This window comes from Buteo buteo, chromosome 10 (assembly GCF_964188355.1).
Source record: "Buteo buteo chromosome 10, bButBut1.hap1.1, whole genome shotgun sequence".
NCBI lineage: Eukaryota > Metazoa > Chordata > Aves > Accipitriformes > Accipitridae > Buteo > Buteo buteo.
In genome coordinates this window covers 16,991,706-17,011,826 of record NC_134180.1, presented here as the reverse complement: position 1 = coordinate 17,011,826, position 20,121 = coordinate 16,991,706, and the positions used below count along the sequence as shown (strand labels likewise).

Below are 20,121 nucleotides of genomic sequence, written 5' to 3'. Positions count from 1 at the left end.
ATCTGGTGTTGATTTCTTCACCTTCTTTCCTCTCAAAATTATAAGGCAAAGTGTCAAAAAACTGAAATAAAAGAAACAAAAAACCAAAATCTGGATGCAGGTCTTGTGCTTTCACTTCAGTTAACATCTGGCCCACAATGTTCCCTTACACTTAAGGAAACTGTCTCATGATTGTTTTTTCTCCACTTTGTATTTAAGTGCACTGTTAAAAATGGAGCTATCTGAGTCTACATCATCTCCTATTTATGGACACCTTGGCACAATACCTGTCATTTCAATCATTTATCAAAATACCTCCGTGTCCTGGGGGTGGATTTATAATTTTTTAAAGGTAGAGAGACTATTACATTGGGCTTTAGGTAATGTTCGAATAATAGATAGTACAGCGTGACATAGTTTCTGAGGGTTAGAGCTGAATGCATGAAGTAAGCAGACAAGGGTGCAGTAAACCAGAAAGAGAAGGCAATGCTAATATATTTCAAAGGGGCAGGAGGGCTCCCTGGCCTGGGGGGAAGGCAAACAACAGATTTGCAATGACTATTAACATCCTGCCACGTGGGCGTCTCAATCTTTGACACCGCTCCAGTGAGCAGATCCAGGCGCTGCGTTTTGCCAGCAGGCCCCCTGCCCTCAGCAGCGCGGTGCACTCTCACATTTGCCTCGGCATTTTCTCACGGCCGACAATGAAATTGGGAAAGAAGCCAAGTCCATGCTCCACCTGCGTAATTCTCTGAGATATGACAGAATAAGCAAGCCTAACGCACCACAGAGACAAGACTAGGCTGTGCTTCGGCCACCGTCGCGAAGTCCAAGCGATGCTTGGATGTACACCGCAATGCTTGGATGTACAGCGTGCTGCTCCTCAGCCACCTTTGGAACAGCCACAGCAAGTGCTAGTTTGCAGCAAGCCGTTGGGGCTAGCGATGGAAGATCTGTTTCTTGATTTGTACAGGCACGAGCTGACTGTGAACCAGGTAACCCGCCGGCTTGACTGCTGTCGTAGGCGGGAATAATTGATTGGCACGGCCCAGCTTCCTCTGCTGACCCAGACCCCGGGTTTGGTTTGTCACAAGAAACAGATAAACTGCCTGTGTGCGTAGGCACTGCACGCAGCTGACCGCCCACAGTGTGTGTGTGTCTGGCTGCTCTGGGATACAGAGGGCGCAGGGGGTGTCTGTGTATTGGCCTTGGAAATACTGCATTTTAACCTACCCAGGTGTTGGTTCGGGTCCTTTTGTTCATTTTATCGTCTCCTGCGTTTCTGTGATGTGGGAAGTGGAGTGCTGCACTGCCTTAAAACCCGCCACTGCGTTGCCACTAGTTATGGCGTGATAAAGTTACAATCCAATGCATTACGGGAAAAAGCATTACTCTTCAATTTGATTGCCATTTATTATTCACTAGATACAGAGTCACTCACGCTCGAATACCAGGGAATCACATATAGGGGAAACAGTAATGCACAGACCAAACGGAGAAGGACATTTCTCGTGTGTTACAACTTGGCATTAACATGAATTGCAACGAATGGATCTTCAGCATTGTTACTAATCTGGAAATTAGCCATTCCATCACCAGAAACATGCACCTCTTTTCCAGTGCATCTGTCGTCCTCCTTTTGTCCAGAAATAACATCGCAGTAGGTACCAGCAGGCAGTCCAGTTTGCACATTGACATTCATATTCCTGTGTGAAAATAAGTGAACGCTATTTATTCATTGTTTTCAAAAGAGGTGTTTCAAACTGGGTACAGGATTTTTGAACCTGCTGCTACTCCCTTACTTTGAAGGGCAATGTACAGTGTGAGCTTTCTGATCCTATCCCTGCTTTGCTCCCTACACTCCCGTTCTGGCTCTCTAGACCCGGCATGCCACTGAATGACTAGTTCAGGCTGTAGCGATCGCTCTCGTCAGGAGAAGAGGACATTCCCCTTCCCATCAGTATGGCTGATGAGGAACGCTGTGCTTCTCTCTGGGGACACCGCCTCTCCCACTGACTTACCAGTCATCATTATTAAAGACGATGAAGCCTTTATTACCACGGCCAAAAGCTACTTGATTGCTGCCATTGTCCCACCAGTTGGAGAAAGGCTGACCGTCCACCACGTTGCGGAAGATAACCATGTTCCTGAAAATGCAGGGAACGGCTCTCACTGTGGCTGCAAGAGCTCTAAAGCCACGAGAAACATGAAGCAAAAGCAACTGCTTTCACTTATTTTTTTCTCCACAGTGTCCTACTTTATTTGACGCCAGCGATGTTCACAAACCCAGTCGTTGCCACAGGTAGTGTCTGCATTGATTGTAACAGGCTTTGTTGACCCATCCGAGTTACTCGGTGGTCCAAACCAGTCATTGACGTCCTGTAATTAAAAAGAGAACTTTAAAACTTCTTACTGAAAATGCAGAGAGCCTCTCTGTAGAGAAAAGCTAGATGGAGCATCAGATTTCCACCTGCTAGATCCAACATGGGACAGAGAAATCACTTCACAAATTCAAATGCACTGGCCTGCTTCTCTGGCCCTGTTCTGATCCTTACGCACCATGAATGTAGCTGTCTTCAGTGTTCCCAGCTTACCCGTCCATTCACAAAAGATCTTGGCCAGCGAAAACTTGACATCACACGTGTGAACCCATATGGGTGAGCAAGCATGAAACCAACGGCCATTTTATAAAGCCTGTTCATTAGACAGAGAAAGTAATGAGACGTGGAAAGAGAAACCATGCCAGAGAACAGAGAGACAAACAAGCAAAAGGAAGAAGCATCGCCCCAACAAGAGCAATCCCTTCCTTACCTGGAGTCCCAGAAGGTTAGAATGGAAGCTCCACCAGCCCCATGCCCCCGCTGGTTGTCGTGATTATCCACAAAGACCAGGGCTCTGTCGGAAGGCACGAAGCCCCAGCCTTCTCCCCAGTTCCTAGCCAAAAACACAAAGACTTGAAGCTACCCTGTCAAATGGTGTATCCCAGATAAGTCGCAGCATTGTCATCCTTACTTTAAGTAGGCCATCTTCTCTCCATTCCACTTGCGGATCACTGTCCCCAGTTTTGCACCGTATTTGAACTCTGTCACTCGGCCGTTTCCAAAGTAGTCACTGCCTTTGATCGGCTCTCCACCCAAGTCAATTACCTGGTACAGGAAACAGAAACTGTGCATCTCTTCTCGCCTCAAGAGAGACAAAAATTGCAGTGTACAGTCCTCGACATTAGTTCTCGCTTTTCACTGAGAGGAAAAAATATTCAAGTGTGTTTATTTCTGCTACGTAGATCAACCCAAAGTCGATCTAATACATGATGCACACAGGCAAAGAGATGAGTCAAGAAAGAAAAGGTAAAGTTAAATGACAATCTCTTCTGGAGGCATTTTTAAAAAGCAAAACTACTTGTGCCTGCAGGGCTGCTCCAAAGAAATGGCTAGCTTTTTCTAGGGTAAAGTTGGGTGAAGACGTATTACGGCCCGTACTCTGAAGGAGGAAGGTAAAAGAGATAGCAAAGACAAACATAAAGGAAAAAACATGGAGATTACCTCCTGGTAAATGAAAGGTTTTGCTCCTGCAGAAAACCATTTCGTATTTAGATCTTTCAGCTTCTCTAAAATTGCCTTCACATCCCCAGGCCACATATGCTTGGCAGCATCAATTCGGAAGCCTGCTACGCCGATATCAATGAGGTAGTTCATGTACTCGGCAACTTTTGAGCGTACGTAGTCCTTCTCTAGGGCCAGATCAAGAAGGCTAACCAAGCGACAGTCACGGACCTGTGTAATGGAAAAGAGAAAGAAAAAAAGTTTTGAGGTGCCAAACTGTCAGTTTGCAAAACCTTTCAGTGAAATGTTTGCATGTTTTCAGCCACAGAATCAATTCTGCTTGGATATCCAATTTGCATAGAAGAGAATTATGCCAAGGTCTGTATGTTGGTTTGGGGTGGGATAGAGTTAATTTTCTTCACAGTAGCTAGTATGAGACTATGTTTTGGATTTGTGCTGAAAAGAGTGTTGATAACCCAGGGACATTTTCGTTATTGCTGAGCAGTGCTTACACAGAGCCAAGGCCTTTTCTGCTTCTCACACCAGAAGCTGGGAGGGGACACAGCCAGGACAGCCGACCCCAAGTGACCAGAGGGATATTCCAGACCATGTGATGTCATGCTCAGCGTATACAGCTGGCAGGGGAGAAGAAGGAGGCAGGAGCACATTTGGAGTTATGGCATTCGTCTTCCCAAGTAACCGCTATGCGTGATGGAGCCCTGCTTTTCCTGGAGATGGCTGAACACCTGTCTGCCGATGGGAGGTGGTGAATGAATTCCTTGGTTTGCTTTGATTGCATGCGCAGCTTTTGCTTTACTTATTAAACTGTCTTTATCTCAACCCACAAGTTGTCTCACTTTTACTCTTCCGATTATCTCCCCTATCCCACCATGGCGGGAGTGAGCGAGCGGCTGTGTGGTGCTCTAGTTGCCTGCTGGGGTTAAACCACAACAGTCCTTTTTGGCGCCCAGTGTGGGACCCGAAGGATTTGAGATAATGACAGGTTTGATTGGAATGTGCTAGGTCGAATTTATAGCTGTGATTGCTGTTTAGCTATTAATTGGCAGGCTCCTGCGCTTGCCATGGGGCTTGCTTCCCTTACTGTATATTAGACTCTAGTGCTCATTAGTGGCTGCTTTTTTTTTTTGTTTTGCTGCTTGCTGTACTGCTTATCATCTTACTCTACTGTGCCTGGGAACAATTTGCTGACAGCAATGGCAATGTGTATACAGCTGGCGGGGGAGAGAAGAAGGAGGCAGGAGGATGTTTGGAGTTAGGGCATTTGTCTTCCCAAGTAACTGTTATGTACGATGGAGCCCTGCTTTCCTGGAGATGGCTGAACACCTGCCTGCCGATGGGAAGTAGTGAATGAAGTCCGTGGTTTGCTTTGCTTGCGTGTGTGGCTTTTGCTTTACTTACCAAACTGTCTTTATCTCAACCCGCGAGTTTTCTCATTTTTATTATTCCAATTCTCTCCCCTATTCTGCCATGGCGGGGGTGAGTGAGCAGCTGTGTGGTGTTTAATTGCTGGCTGGGGTTAAACCATAACAGTCTGCACCAAGACATAGTTAAATTTACTGTACAGCTCAATACTCAAGTTAGGACATTTGGTGAAGGATATCACCTCCCTGTGCAGGTGTCATCAGAACTGAGAATGAGAAACAGCATGGTCTATTGTAACAAAGTGGCCACAGGAAGAGCAGTAACCTTGAGAAAGTACTGCCACACATTCCATCTACAAAAAGAGAAAGTCACTCAACCAGGGTACCGTCTTGCACTGCTGTCATTTTCCGGGGAGGGGGCAGGGGCTCGTTCTCAAGATCAGCTGAGTTTACAAGCTACAAGAAAGAGCTCACCAGCTGAGCTGAGTACACTGGGCTCAGTTCAGGAGCAAACTGCCGACATACATGCTGATGTGAAACATGCGGGAGGGTCCTTGATTTCTCAGTACTGAAAATATTTTGCACCATGAGTACCCCTCCTGTACCTATTTTCACTATTTCTGTCACTTGTCAGATGACTAAGCACAGGTTTTATGAGAAACTACTCCCTTTGGCCTTACTGTAACGTTTATGGAACAGTTTAAAAAAAAAAAAGGAAAAAAGATTTCAAACTTTTGCCAGAGAAAGTTACCTGATACATATCGCCATAATTTTCAATTTCTCCACTTCCAGTTTGACATTTGCCATCATTGAAATCCCAGCCAGAGTATGGCACAGCTGGAAAATCTCTGTTCCCAGCATCAAAATAGCTTCCACAAGTAGAATGCGTGCCTGAGCCACCCGCAGCCCCACACATGTGGTTGACAACAGCATCCACATAAATATGAACCTGGAAAAGCAGTAAGTGCATTTCAGTATGTTTTGTAATGATGGTGAAGTGATAGCCAGAGCTTTACCACATCACTATTAGTTCCACCTTTTTTTCCCCCTTCAGTTTATGCCTCCTTTGAGGACAGCAGCAATAACTTCCCTCATCTCATACAGCACTTCTTGCCGTATCAGATACAGATTTTCAAGGCACTTACTCCAACATTGTTGCATCTGGTCACCATGTCCCTGAATTCATTTTCATTTCCTGATCGAGTACAGAGCTTGTAGCTGACAGGCTGGTACCTCTCCCACCAGGGTCTGTTCGGGTTAGTAATGACAATATTTTCATTTGGAGGTGAAACCTGCAGATGAAATTGTGCACTTTGATAAGAAATCAGTTGGGTTTATTTCAACCTTTTAAGGGCAAAATCTGTGCTCAGCACCTCTGCCCTCAGAGGAAGGCTAGTGCCCAAGCCAGTCTCTCTCCCACAGCATAAGCTCAGGTCTGGGAGATGTCCGTCTAGTAGACAGGCGAGAAAGCTTTCTTTTCTTCCTGTGGGCTGCCCAGGTCCAGCATGGGCCTGCTTTCAAGGACACGTGCATTGGAAGGCTGAAGACACAGGAATTATTTTTACCTGGAATAGTGGCATCCTTGGGAAAGCCAAAACTCAGTGCTTATGCACTTCCCTCAGGACAAGGTAAAGAGGAAAACTTATCTTTGAAGGGGAAGCTTTTCAGAGGAAAGCATGCCCCTTTGTAACTGACCTGCTGGAGATACAATGTCACTGGCTGGCCCTGCAGGCTCTACTGCTTCCACACATGCCCCCCCCCGCCTCTACTTCCAACACCAAAGTTACTTGGAGCCGGCTGTCTCCGATTCAGGCTTTTTGATTTATTAATCAAATGCTACAGTGCGATTTGCCTACCTACTTACAGGCAACAACTTACCTGAACGCCTCCAAATCCATTAGGCGCTAAATAGCGTTCACACTCAAGAGCAATATCCACCCAGCGCCATTCAAAGAGATGTACAATAGATGTCCTCCCAGCCTGAGTATTGGGGTCGTACTGTGCCCAGCAAAACCCTACAGCTGCGAGTAGGAGAAGGACTTGCATGACGCCTTCAGTATGAGGCTGTGATCTCTCCACTAGCAGTTTATACACCTGCAAGATGACAAAGTTCCTATTGCAGCTGTCAAAATTCACACAGATCAATGTTATCAGCTATTATTCGGATAGCTAGCTCGATATCATTGTTCTGTTTTGTTTTTTCCTGGATTGCCCAACAGCTGAAGATAAAATACCTTTTCACAGTGATTATACATTATCATAAACCAAGCGGTCTGTGAGTAGCGCACCCCAATTCAGAATTGTACTCCTTCCAATCACGTAAACAAAGATATTTTATCAAAAGTATTCCAAAACATAACACATAGGCCCTCAAAGGGGGCTCTGGAAGGTGAAAGGAAAGGGAGGTAATTAAAAAACAACTGCAAATCTAACAGCTCTAGGAGAATGAATGAGTTTGCCAGCATTCAGAGGTGTCTAGCTCTCAGGATTGGTCCAAGCTCAAACTAGGGTACCTGATCAGCCACTCTCAGTCAATAGCAGCTATAGCATGCAACATGTCCTGGGTCTTCACCAGGTGAATCACACTGGTAACTAGAAACTGACCCCTTTTCACGCCTGAAGTTTTCAATCGTCGTTGCCCCGTCCCTGCTAGGAACTGTTACAGGTTTTCTTCACGTGGTCTTGCAGAGCAACTGTTGCTCTACCTGGTTGAAAGCGATCAGAGCTGCAAGTGTTTTCCTCTCCAACGGAGACCTTGCATAAGCTTTCATCTCATTTTGAATGACCAATGAGTCACCCGAATCAAGGCAGGCAACCCAGAATCAGAGGTAAAGTGATACTGCAGATGAATTTTAGCTGCCTGCCATAAAACTGAATTTGAAAGCCAGAGCTGTGGCCCAAGTGTCTTCTGGCTTTTCCTGCAATTTCCTCCTTCAAAAAAACCTGCTGACTTTTGCTCATGACTTAATTTCAGGTCTTCATTTGGAACTGACTTATAAGATTGAGGTCTAAGCAGCAATGCTTCATGAATAAGCTCAAGTCATGCCAGTGGTAAAACAACACTCTGAGAGAATATGAAGACCAGAAAACCCCTGACATTTGATGAATATCTGGGAGGAAAACAAAAAGTCCACAAAATGGCACATCTACTCCAAGAGAAAAGAAAACTCAGTGCGCTTTGTACCCGAACTGCCTCTAGTATGTTCTTTCTGAAAGTAGCCATGCCATTGAATATGTCACATGCATCCTTCTTTTTCCCAGAATTTGTCCTCAAGGACAAAATGCAGAAGCAGCTTCCATTTGCCCACCTGTTCATTTTCATATCCCAGATTGTCTGAAAGGCCTCTTTTTTCACTACAGTGATGAAATAGTAAATTACTGTGAATGATCTTGCCTACTCCCTAACAGTAAGGTACCAGTGAGATGATTGCACCTTGTGATTACCAATTCAGTGAGAAGAGACGCACCACCCCCACCCCGATTATTACCGGTTATTAATATCAATATTACCGAGAGCAACCAAATGTGCCTGAGGTTAATTTTTACATCACCATTCCCTGTGGGGTTCCACTGATGTGATAGCTTGTCACTGCATAAAATTCAGCTTCCAGTGACATGCGTTTGTCACTGAAATACACTGCTATCAGCCCAGGAGGGTAAGGCCCCATCCTTGATAGCCTGATGCGATGGATGGCCAGTCCACTGGCAAGGGAACTGGGAGTCTTCACGTGACAGGCTGCTCAGCAGCTCAAGCTGAACAGGCTGCAATATTTTAGCATGCTGAGGAAATGCCTGAGGGCAGGAGAGAAGGTGGCCATCCAGCACCGATGATTTATCAGTCTTTCTGAAGTATAACCCCAAGTAGAAAGTATTTAATGTGCAGTTTCAATCACAGCATCTGTTGTGGTATGGTAAAATTGTCAGGTCCCTCACAAACTGTCTCTAATTCTCAGGGGAGTTGAAGCTTTGGGCAGACAAGACATTGGAGGGGTTTGGCTTTGTTTTGAAATCCCATGTTTTAATCCATTTGATCCCCCAGTATCATTGGAAACCTGGTTGTGAGAAACTGGAAGACGTGGGTTCTAGACATTGAAAAGAGCCTTCTACTTGCAAGCTTTTGCACTGCAAACCTAAAAAGGCAGGCCTGCTCTTATATGTCCTTATATGGTCATGGCACAGCTCTGTCAATCAAATACACAATCGATGCCTTGCTGCAACGCCAGCGTTTTCCCAACGCACTGTTGCAGTGTCACAAGACCTACCAGCATGTGACTGACCGATAAGCCCCTGTAAAGGAAGAAGGCTCAGAGGGGACAGGCAAGAGTGACATGCCCATGAAGCTCAGGGAATAATGCAGGCTGTGACTGTCCACAGGTGTTGCAAAGAATGCTGACTTTATCTCAACACAGAGAGGGCTGGAAGGTGGCCTTTATTTTAGATAAGCAGCTATGTCAGCTGCGTGCGTCAGCTGGTAGTGTAACTATTTCTCCCCGAGTTAATTAAAAGAGAGTGACTGTCTCCCTGGTTTAGCCACACCAGCATGGGGAGGAGTGTACACATGACTCAGCACAACTGAAATTATAAAAGCTAAACAATTAACAGAAGATTTTTGGAGATAGCAATGGGCTTTAGCTGGATTCAACCCACATATTCCTTTCCAGTGACTGGGGACACCCAGCATCCTGATGGTGAGTATATTATAGAGATCATGTCGATACTGTGATTGAACTGTACATTGCAACTGTTTTATTCTTGCTAAGTGTAACTTACATTTGTCTTGTGATTTCAGTATATTTTGTATCACGCTGCTAGAGGAAGTATCTAGCATCGATTATTTTCAAGTGAATTTGACATTAAACTTTACGCCCTGCACATGTGGAATATCTAAAAGGAGCTGATCAGAGCATATGGGACTCTGACACAGCCAGAGCAGTCTCAATGCAGTCTTCTGCCTCGCTGCTATTTAGCTTGACCAAATGAATAATCAATATTGTTGTGCTCTGTCATAGCAATGGCTTGAGGGGTATGAAAGACGGTTAAGTGTGCCTGTGTATTAAACACAGCATTCAACTATTCCCAGACAGGTTGTTAAAACCAATGTAAAAGACTAAGGGAGATGACAGTCTTAAAGATGCTCAGTTAGCGCTATTAGACTTGAATTATCATCTTTTAAAAGAAGAACATGTCTACATTTATTGCTACTCACCAGACAGGTGAGTATCATAACATGCTGCAAAGTTAGAATTGTCCTCCTCTCAGTAAAGAAACAGTTCTCAAATTTCAGTGCTATCTGCCATAGCAAATCCACTGGAAATCTGAGGAAGGGTGGGAAACAATGGTTTCAGAGAAGCAGAGAAAGAGTCAGTACAAGAAAAGATTAAACCATCATCGCTGTAGGACCTAAAAAATCATGCCAATTTCTACAACATCTTGATTGTAAATTCTCAGCCACCAGGATACTGCCACTATCGCACACTACGAGAGAGGTCATGCTTTTGGACCAGCTTTCCCAAAAATTGACTTTGGGGATGTTCTAGCACAACAAGGATGCGAACCCATCCCTTTGTCACCCCGGTTTGCATGAACAAGTGGAGCCGGTCTGTTTCAAAGGGGCAGGAGGGCTCCCTGGCCTGGGGGGAGGGCAAACAACAGATTTGCAATGACTATTAACATCCTGCCACGTGGGCGTCTCAATCTTTGACACCGCTCCAGTGAGCAGATCCAGGCGCTGCGTTTTGCCAGCAGGCCCCCTGCCCTCAGCAGCGCGGTGCACTCTCACATTTGCCTCGGCATTTTCTCACGGCCGACAATGAAATTGGGAAAGAAGCCAAGTCCATGCTCCACCTGCGTAATTCTCTGAGATATGACAGAATAAGCAAGCCTAACGCACCACAGAGACAAGACTAGGCTGTGCTTCGGCCACCGTCGCGAAGTCCAAGCGATGCTTGGATGTACACCGCAATGCTTGGATGTACAGCGTGCTGCTCCTCAGCCACCTTTGGAACAGCCACAGCAAGTGCTAGTTTGCAGCAAGCCGTTGGGGCTAGCGATGGAAGATCTGTTTCTTGATTTGTACAGGCACGAGCTGACTGTGAACCAGGTAACCCGCCGGCTTGACTGCTGTCGTAGGCGGGAATAATTGATTGGCACGGCCCAGCTTCCTCTGCTGACCCAGACCCCGGGTTTGGTTTGTCACAAGAAACAGATAAACTGCCTGTGTGCGTAGGCACTGCACGCAGCTGACCGCCCACAGTGTGTGTGTGTCTGGCTGCTCTGGGATACAGAGGGCGCAGGGGGTGTCTGTGTATTGGCCTTGGAAATACTGCATTTTAACCTACCCAGGTGTTGGTTCGGGTCCTTTTGTTCGTTTTATCGTCTCCTGCGTTTCTGTGATGTGGGAAGTGGAGTGCTGCACTGCCTTAAAACCCGCCACTGCGTTGCCACTAGTTATGGCGTGATAAAGTTACAATCCAATGCATTACGGGAAAAAGCATTACTCTTCAATTTGATTGCCATTTATTATTCACTAGATACAGAGTCACTCACGCTCGAATACCAGGGAATCACATATAGGGGAAACAGTAATGCACAGACCAAACGGAGAAGGACATTTCTCGTGTGTTACAACTTGGCATTAACATGAATTGCAACGAATGGATCTTCAGCATTGTTACTAATCTGGAAATTAGCCATTCCATCACCAGAAACATGCACCTCTTTTCCAGTGCATCTGTCGTCCTCCTTTTGTCCAGAAATAACATCGCAGTAGGTACCAGCAGGCAGTCCAGTTTGCACATTGACATTCATATTCCTGTGTGAAAATAAGTGAACGCTATTTATTCATTGTTTTCAAAAGAGGTGTTTCAAACTGGGTACAGGATTTTTGAACCTGCTGCTACTCCCTTACTTTGAAGGGCAATGTACAGTGTGAGCTTTCTGATCCTATCCCTGCTTTGCTCCCTACACTCCCGTTCTGGCTCTCTAGACCCGGCATGCCACTGAATGACTAGTTCAGGCTGTAGCGATCGCTCTCGTCAGGAGAAGAGGACATTCCCCTTCCCATCAGTATGGCTGATGAGGAACGCTGTGCTTCTCTCTGGGGACACCGCCTCTCCCACTGACTTACCAGTCATCATTATTAAAGACGATGAAGCCTTTATTACCACGGCCAAAAGCTACTTGATTGCTGCCATTGTCCCACCAGTTGGAGAAAGGCTGACCGTCCACCACGTTGCGGAAGATAACCATGTTCCTGAAAATGCAGGGAACGGCTCTCACTGTGGCTGCAAGAGCTCTAAAGCCACGAGAAACATGAAGCAAAAGCAACTGCTTTCACTTATTTTTTTCTCCACAGTGTCCTACTTTATTTGATGCCAGCGATGTTCACAAACCCAGTCGTTGCCACAGGTAGTGTCTGCATTGATTGTAACAGGCTTTGTTGACCCATCCGAGTTACTCGGTGGTCCAAACCAGTCATTGACGTCCTGTAATTAAAAAGAGAACTTTAAAACTTCTTACTGAAAATGCAGAGAGCCTCTCTGTAGAGAAAAGCTAGATGGAGCATCAGATTTCCACCTGCTAGATCCAACATGGGACAGAGAAATCACTTCACAAATTCAAATGCACTGGCCTGCTTCTCTGGCCCTGTTCTGATCCTTACGCACCATGAATGTAGCTGTCTTCAGTGTTCCCAGCTTACCCGTCCATTCACAAAAGATCTTGGCCAGCGAAAACTTGACATCACACGTGTGAACCCATATGGGTGAGCAAGCATGAAACCAACGGCCATTTTATAAAGCCTGTTCATTAGACAGAGAAAGTAATGAGACGTGGAAAGAGAAACCATGCCAGAGAACAGAGAGACAAACAAGCAAAAGGAAGAAGCATCGCCCCAACAAGAGCAATCCCTTCCTTACCTGGAGTCCCAGAAGGTTAGAATGGAAGCTCCACCAGCCCCATGCCCCCGCTGGTTGTCGTGATTATCCACAAAGACCAGGGCTCTGTCGGAAGGCACGAAGCCCCAGCCTTCTCCCCAGTTCCTAGCCAAAAACACAAAGACTTGAAGCTACCCTGTCAAATGGTGTATCCCAGATAAGTCGCAGCATTGTCATCCTTACTTTAAGTAGGCCATCTTCTCTCCATTCCACTTGCGGATCACTGTCCCCAGTTTTGCACCGTATTTGAACTCTGTCACTCGGCCGTTTCCAAAGTAGTCACTGCCTTTGATCGGCTCTCCACCCAAGTCAATTACCTGGTACAGGAAACAGAAACTGTGCATCTCTTCTCGCCTCAAGAGAGACAAAAATTGCAGTGTACAGTCCTCGACATTAGTTCTCGCTTTTCACTGAGAGGAAAAAATATTCAAGTGTGTTTATTTCTGCTACGTAGATCAACCCAAAGTCGATCTAATACATGATGCACACAGGCAAAGAGATGAGTCAAGAAAGAAAAGGTAAAGTTAAATGACAATCTCTTCTGGAGGCATTTTTAAAAAGCAAAACTACTTGTGCCTGCAGGGCTGCTCCAAAGAAATGGCTAGCTTTTTCTAGGGTAAAGTTGGGTGAAGACGTATTACGGCCCGTACTCTGAAGGAGGAAGGTAAAAGAGATAGCAAAGACAAACATAAAGGAAAAAACATGGAGATTACCTCCTGGTAAATGAAAGGTTTTGCTCCTGCAGAAAACCATTTCGTATTTAGATCTTTCAGCTTCTCTAAAATTGCCTTCACATCCCCAGGCCACATATGCTTGGCAGCATCAATTCGGAAGCCTGCTACACCGATATCAATGAGGTAGTTCATGTACTCGGCAACTTTTGAGCGTACGTAGTCCTTCTCTAGGGCCAGATCAAGAAGGCTAACCAAGCGACAGTCACGGACCTGTATAAAAATTCTGAAATGAAACATTTTTCACCTAATAAACTAAATGTAGTTTTCTACATACATTTTTAATTTTGTTACCTACATGACAATGCCAAGTAAAACCTTCACTAGCCATTGTTCACCATGCATATCTTTGCCTTGTACACTTATCTTGCACCATCATCTACACAGAAGGTGTATTAAGAAGTCTGCATTCACCCAGCTTACACAGCTGTAGGTGTTGAAGGATTATAATAGAGCATCAAACCATTAAATCTATAATCAGCTTTTTAATGAAAGTATAGGGCAAGAATATGATAAATTATTTTTACTACAGTGTATTAAGGAACAGATTCATTACTATTTCAAGTGCACGCATTTGTTCTCTGATGTAGGAAAGATTTCTAGAAATCACATTTCTAAATCTTTTAAAGATCTTGAGTTATTATAGCCTTACAAAACATTAAACTCCTGGTTTTGGTCCCCTTTTTGTCTTTGTTTCCAGTAAATACAAAATGATGGGCATCAATTTTCATCAAAAGAATACTTTAAACATACACTGAATATACTGAAGTGCTTTTTTTAATAACTCTCACGATGGGTGTCCATGGCTATCTGCCTAGAGATGGCTATCTGCCTGGAGAGAGCAAGGTGCATCAGCCTGTGTTGCAAACTGTACTAAAGATTTGGCTATAAAGGTGCTTCTTTAGAACTGCTCAAGAATTCAGGGACATTTAAAGTCTCCCCTTCTGTCATTTCTCCAAAACCCATCTCCCCTCAACTCGGATTCAGGAAAGATCAAATGCATTTGAAAGGCATAAGACATTATTTAAGAAAGATAGGTATTTTTCTTTGTAAAATAATTTTTCATTCTGTGGTAGTTTTAAAGTCCTGACCTCATAATCTGATACAGAGGAACAGACTGACTCCTAGGAAGAGAAATCTCTAAACAGGAGGTTGATTTTCAAGATTTTAGCATTACTATTCTTCTTTATGAAATTCTAACCTCTATCTTCTGAAATGGAGACCAAAGAAAACTTCCAAATTATAATAAAAGGCAAGTAATAACTCCTACTTTTTATTTTAAACACAAAAAAACCCCACACAAGATAATCCCTAAATAGATTTTATGAGCTTTAAAACTGTCTTTACAAAGTATCTAAGCACATTAGTCTAAATCTGAAATTGAGCCATTGGCTCAAGTAGAGCTATCCCTTTAAGAAGTGGTGTTCCTGATAGCAACACTAACCTCTATTATCAATTTGGATGGTTTTCCATGAGGGTTTTTGTTTTGTTTTGTTCTTTAAAAATGTCTGACAGTAAAGGGGAGCAAAGAATCCACAGCCCAGGAATGGATGTACATGAAAAATATAATTCTAGGTTTACCTGAGATATATCATGATAGTTCTCAATGTCTCCACTTCTAGATTTACATTTACCATCATTGAAGTCCCAGCCAGAATATGGCACAGCTGGAAAATCCTCAGTCTTTGCATTGAAGTAGCTTCCACAAGTAGCATGGTTGCCAGCACCAGCATTAGTTCCGCACATATGGTTGATGACTGCATCCACATAAATATGTACCTAGAGAACAGTATTCACATTTCAATTTGAGAAAGCTACTTCCCAAGGCACCACTAATTAACATTCTCTCTCTTACATCCTGCCCTATGCCCCCTCTTTCTGCTTGCTTGCTTCTGCCAGCATTTTATTTAAAATATTTCTCTTTTATTAATATACAGCAATGGTGATACAACATCCATCTCAACAGATAGGCAGATAACATCGCACCTATTTTTAAAAAGGGTAGAAAAAAGGACCCTGGGAACTGCTGACCTGTCAGCCTCACCTCTGTGCCTGGGAAAATCATGGAACAAAACCTCCTAGAAGCTATGCTAAAACACATGAAGGACAGGAAGGTGATTTGAGAAAGCCAGCATGACTTCACCAAGGGCAAGTCCTGCCTGACCAACCTAGTGGCCTTCTATGATGGAGTGACTACATCAGTGGACAAGGGAAGAGCTATGGATGTCATCTACCTGGACCTCTGTAAGGCCTTTGACACGGTCCCCCCACAACATCTCTCAGATTGGAGAGAGAAGGATTTGATGGGTGGACTGTTCGGTGGATGAGGTATTGGTTGGATGTCACATCCAGAGGGTAGTGGTCAAAGGCTCAATGTCCGGATGGAGGTCAGTGACAACTGGTGTTCCTCAGGGGTCTGTATTGGGACCAGTACTGTTTAATACCTTCATCAACGACATAGTGGGATCGAGCACACCCTCAACAAGTTTGCAGATGACACCAAGCTGAGTGCTGTGATTGACACATCTGAGGGACAGGATGCCATCCAGAGGGACCTGGATGAGCTTGAGAAGTGGGCCCATGTGAACCTCACGAGGTGCAACAAGGCCAAGTGCAAGGTCCTGCACCTGGGTTGGGGCAATCCCCAATATCAATACAGACTGGGGGATGAAGGGATTGATAGCAGCCCTGTGGAGGACGACTTGGGGGTACTGGTGGATAAAAAGCTGGACATGAGCAGGTATGTGTGATCACAGCCCAGAAGGCCCACCGTCTCCTGGGCTGCATCAAAAGAAGTGTGGCCAGCAAGTCGAGGGCACTGACTCTCCCCCTCTACTCTGCTCTGGTGAGACCCCACCTGGAGTACTGCACTCAGCTCCAGAGTCCTCAGCACAGGAAAGACATGGACCTGTTGGAGCGGGTCCAGAGGAGGGCCACAAAAATGATCAGAGGGATGGAGCACCTCTGCTATGAAGAAAGACTGAGAGAGTTGGGGTTGTTCAGCCTGGAGAAGAGAAGGCTCCAGGAAGACATTATTGCAGCCTATAAGAAAGATGTGGACAAACTTTTTGGTCGGGCCTGTTGTGGTAGCACAAGGGGTAATAGTTTTAAACTAAAAGAGGGTAGATTTAGACTAGATATAAGGAAGAAATTTTTTACAATGAGGGTGGCAAAACACAGGAACAGGTTGCCCAGAGAGGTGGTAGATGCCCCGTCCCTGGAAGCATTCAAGGCTGGGGCTCTGAGCAACCTGATCCAGTTGAAGATATACCTGCTCACTGCAGGGGGTTGGAATAGATGGAATAGATGACCATTAAAGGTCCCTTCCAACCCAAACTATTCTACGATTCTATGAAAAAACCCTCACCTTCACTTCAGTGCTACCATGTCTTCCCTTTTAAATTACTGGTTGTCTATATCCTTGCATTGTTAACACCAGAAGGTTTTCAAACCACTTACTCCAACATTGTTGCACCTGATCACCATGTCTCTAAATTCAGTTTCATTTCCAGATCGTGAGCACAGCTTGTAGCTGATGGGCTGGTATCTTTCCCACCATGGTTGCCAGGGGTCAGTAACAATAACATTTTCATTTGGAGGTGAAATCTGTGAATAAGATGGTGTCTCTTGGTAACAGGATACTGATAATGGTTTATTTGTTTGCCCAGTATTGTTAGAGAAAGCATATAAAAATAGAAAATCAGGTCCGTTTAATGGAAGACACAATACCTAACCCTTGTAGATTCTCAGTATCCTCTGCCTACACTGTACCAGGCTGAAAATAAAAGACTTACGCCTGTATCTTCAGTGGGTAGAAACAGACTATAAAAATGATGTTCATGGACATAGTGTCCTAATTATCTTTGTGAATGCAGGCCTCAAAGATCAAAAGAAGGGTCTGAAATCTGAAGGACTAGGTCAGTAGAGATAGCCCTGAATCAGGGAGGAAGTGACTGCAGAACAACTGACATAACATCCTGCCCTTAAAATTGATCTAACTTCCCATTTCCGTAATGTTTTGGATAAAAGTGTTCGTGATGTGAGACTTGTCATAGTTTCCAGATAAGCTATCCCTCTTCCTTTTATAGACTCTTTCCAGGATACTTTTAAGGCAACAAGCTTTTGCTGCTACCTCCAAGTCTCTGGGCATAACCACCTGGTCCCACCATTTCTCACAAAGATTCCTAGGCTGCAGCCTACTTAGCTGCCATGCCTTTGTGACCAGCTCAGCAAGTCTGCATCTGAAAAAACTTTCTGAGACCCTGTCACAGCATGGATTAAAAAGATAACCAAGTTTGCACCATAGTCTGAGAAATCAGTTTAAAATCAATCAGGACTGTGCCTTGAAAGAAGGTTGCAAAGAAAAGATGTGGTATTTAAAAATTATGGGAAAGTTCTCACTGAGGCCAGCTTGCAGACTCCTGGGTTACAAGAGATGGGCAGACTTCTCTCGCCAATTTTTCCTGAGCAATCTGACAAACAAACTGAAATAGTTTAATAGGTGACTGCTCTCCAGCCGTACTACCCCACCCATCTGATACTACTGGTTCCACAGGAATGTGTGTCTGTTGTTCAGACAGAACAGATTCACATTGACACACCTCCACCAGAACCTGTGTTCATTCCATTTCTGCCGGCTCACATCAGGTTGCTGCAAAGGAGGGTCTCTTAATGGCTTACTCTGACACTAGGCTTTACAAAAAGAAACTTGCCAGTTTGGGTGAACACAATTAGCAGCCTTTTATATTTATTTATTTAAAACCTTCAGCCCTTTGGTATTCTCTTTGAGAGCCCGTTTTCTCAGTCATAGTTTCATTTTATGTTTATCCAGCTCTTAAGAGCTTCCCTTGATTTAAATAATATCAAGCAGATAAACGTAGGTTACTCTTCACAGCAGTAAAAAAAAGATTAACCAGTGATATGCAATTCCAATTCATCAAAATGTAATAGCACAGAGTGCAAAACATGCACTTTGGAGCAATGAAATAAATTCACTCTTACATGATGATGGCTGAAGAATGTATTTGTCAGCATTTACTACTTTCATTACCCATTTCTATTTTTCTTTCTCAGTACCTGTCCTTTGGTGAATTGAACATTTTCTCTGAAAAACAAATTATCATCTATGTAGCAATTTTACTACCTACTGATAGGAACAGACATACCTGAACTCCTCCAAATCCATTAGGAGCTAAATAGCGTTCACACTCAAGAGCAATATCCACCCAGCGCCATTCAAAGAGATGTACAATAGACGTCCTCCCAGCATGAGTATTGGGGTCGTACTGTGCCCAGCAAACCCCTACAATTAACAGAAGAAAATAGATACCCATCCTGTGCTCTGTGGTCCGTTGCACTCTTCTTACTGCCTATTTATGCTCCTGCAAGAGAGTGAAGTACACATTACGAAATACACATTTAAAAGTAAATGCCTGTCATGGTTTAAGCCTAGCCAGCAACTAGGCACCACGCAGCTGCTTGCTCACTCCCACTCACAGTGGGATGGGGAGAAAAATCAGAAGAAACTTAAAACTCATGGGTTGAGATAAAAACGATTTAATAACTAAAGTAAAATAAAATATAATACTAACAGTAATAACTGTAACGTAAAGGTATATAATAATAAAACCAAACCAAACCCAAGAAAAGACAAAGTGATGCACAATGCTGACCAATGCCCATGCAGCGATTGGCTCCTCCTGGCCAACTCCCTCCAGTTTATATACTGAGCGTGGCATCCTATGGTGTGGAATATCCCTTTGGCTAGTTCGGGTCAGCTGTCCTGGCTGTGCTCCCCCCCAGCTTCTTGTGCACCTGCGTGCTGGCAGAGCATGCGAAACTGAAAAATCCTTAACTTAGGATAAGCGCTACTTCGCAACAACTAAAGCATCAGTGTGTTGTCAACATCGTTCTCACACTAAATCCAACACACAACACTATACCAGCTATACCAGGAAGAAAATTAACTCCAACCCAGCTGAAACCAGGACCATGCCCATCTCTGGCATCCTATTTATTTAACTATACTTGACTGTCATTTTGTTTGAGAATTGTATTCTAGCTAAGCTGTATCAACCTCCCATACTAATGGTAACTTTGTTCTTCCAAAGTTAAAATTCAGATATTGTCTAATACAGGCCGTCTCTGGTGTGCAAAAGTTGTATTTTTGTTAATATAAGGCCAAAAACAACCCCAAAAGGCAAAGGAGTACTTACATAGACTGAAATGGGCATTTCATTTCTCATTTTAATGGATAATATTTTACATTCCTATTTATCTTTGAAAGGCCTCCTTTTTTCAATCTGGTTCCTATGACTTGTGCATACTTAGACAAGGCCTTGGACAAGCAGTATGTTCCTTATTGTGAGTTGCCATGAAACCCCAGATATTTTGGAGGTCTAACATATGTGAGTCTGTCGTTTGTGATATGCATGACATCTAACATGCAAACAGCAGCCCTAATCTTGGAAGATCTCTCAGATACAGAAGTGACTACACTGACTCAAAACCAGAAATGCTGTTTAATCTCTGCACACCTGCACAATTTGTGTGG

The 20,121-nt window shown here is 44.2% G+C and overlaps 2 protein-coding genes across 3 annotated transcripts; both read right to left on the bottom strand.

Annotated features, from left to right (window-relative positions):
- Positions 1-1,348: 1,348 nt before the first annotated feature.
- LOC142035461 (pancreatic alpha-amylase) lies at positions 1,349-6,964 on the bottom strand. Its single transcript, XM_075037558.1, has 10 exons — positions 6,782-6,964; positions 6,049-6,195; positions 5,655-5,852; positions 3,522-3,752; positions 2,992-3,125; positions 2,791-2,913; positions 2,574-2,673; positions 2,237-2,358; positions 2,001-2,126; positions 1,349-1,685 (listed from the first exon to the last, which is right to left on the bottom strand). The coding sequence occupies exons 1-10, from the start codon at positions 6,947-6,949 to the stop codon at positions 1,496-1,498; spliced, it is 1,539 nt and encodes a 512-aa protein (XP_074893659.1). The 5' UTR covers positions 6,950-6,964; the 3' UTR covers positions 1,349-1,495.
- Positions 6,965-11,393: 4,429 nt separating this feature from the next.
- LOC142035982 (pancreatic alpha-amylase-like) lies at positions 11,394-18,929 on the bottom strand. Of its 2 annotated transcripts, XM_075038802.1 has the most exons (10): positions 18,734-18,929; positions 17,028-17,174; positions 15,150-15,347; positions 13,551-13,781; positions 13,021-13,154; positions 12,820-12,942; positions 12,603-12,702; positions 12,266-12,387; positions 12,030-12,155; positions 11,394-11,714 (listed from the first exon to the last, which is right to left on the bottom strand). In XM_075038802.1, exons 1-10 carry the CDS (start codon positions 18,899-18,901, stop codon positions 11,525-11,527), a joined length of 1,539 nt encoding a protein of 512 aa, XP_074894903.1. In that variant the 5' UTR covers positions 18,902-18,929; the 3' UTR covers positions 11,394-11,524. The 2 variants fall into 2 exon arrangements, with proteins under 2 accessions (XP_074894903.1, XP_074894904.1); XM_075038803.1 differs by lacking the exon at positions 18,734-18,929 and having other exon boundaries at positions 13,551-13,794.
- Positions 18,930-20,121: the final 1,192 nt, after the last annotated feature.

Bases quoted from the DNA above. Each gene is read 5' to 3' on its own strand.
- LOC142035461 (XM_075037558.1), bottom strand. From the start codon at position 6,949: ATGCAAGTCCTTCTCCTACTCGCAGCTGTAGGGTTTTGCTGGGCACAG. The intron at 2,127-2,236 runs GTAGGACACTGT...CTGCATTTTCAG, and splicing joins CATCGCTGGCGTCAAATAAA to GAACATGGTTATCTTCCGCA. The intron at 1,686-2,000 runs GTAAGTCAGTGG...ATTTTCACACAG, and splicing joins GTCTTTAATAATGATGACTG to GAATATGAATGTCAATGTGC.
- LOC142035982 (XM_075038802.1), bottom strand. From the start codon at position 18,901: ATGGGTATCTATTTTCTTCTGTTAATTGTAGGGGTTTGCTGGGCACAG. The intron at 12,388-12,602 runs GTAAGCTGGGAA...TTTTAATTACAG, and splicing joins GATCTTTTGTGAATGGACGG to GACGTCAATGACTGGTTTGG. The intron at 11,715-12,029 runs GTAAGTCAGTGG...ATTTTCACACAG, and splicing joins GTCTTTAATAATGATGACTG to GAATATGAATGTCAATGTGC.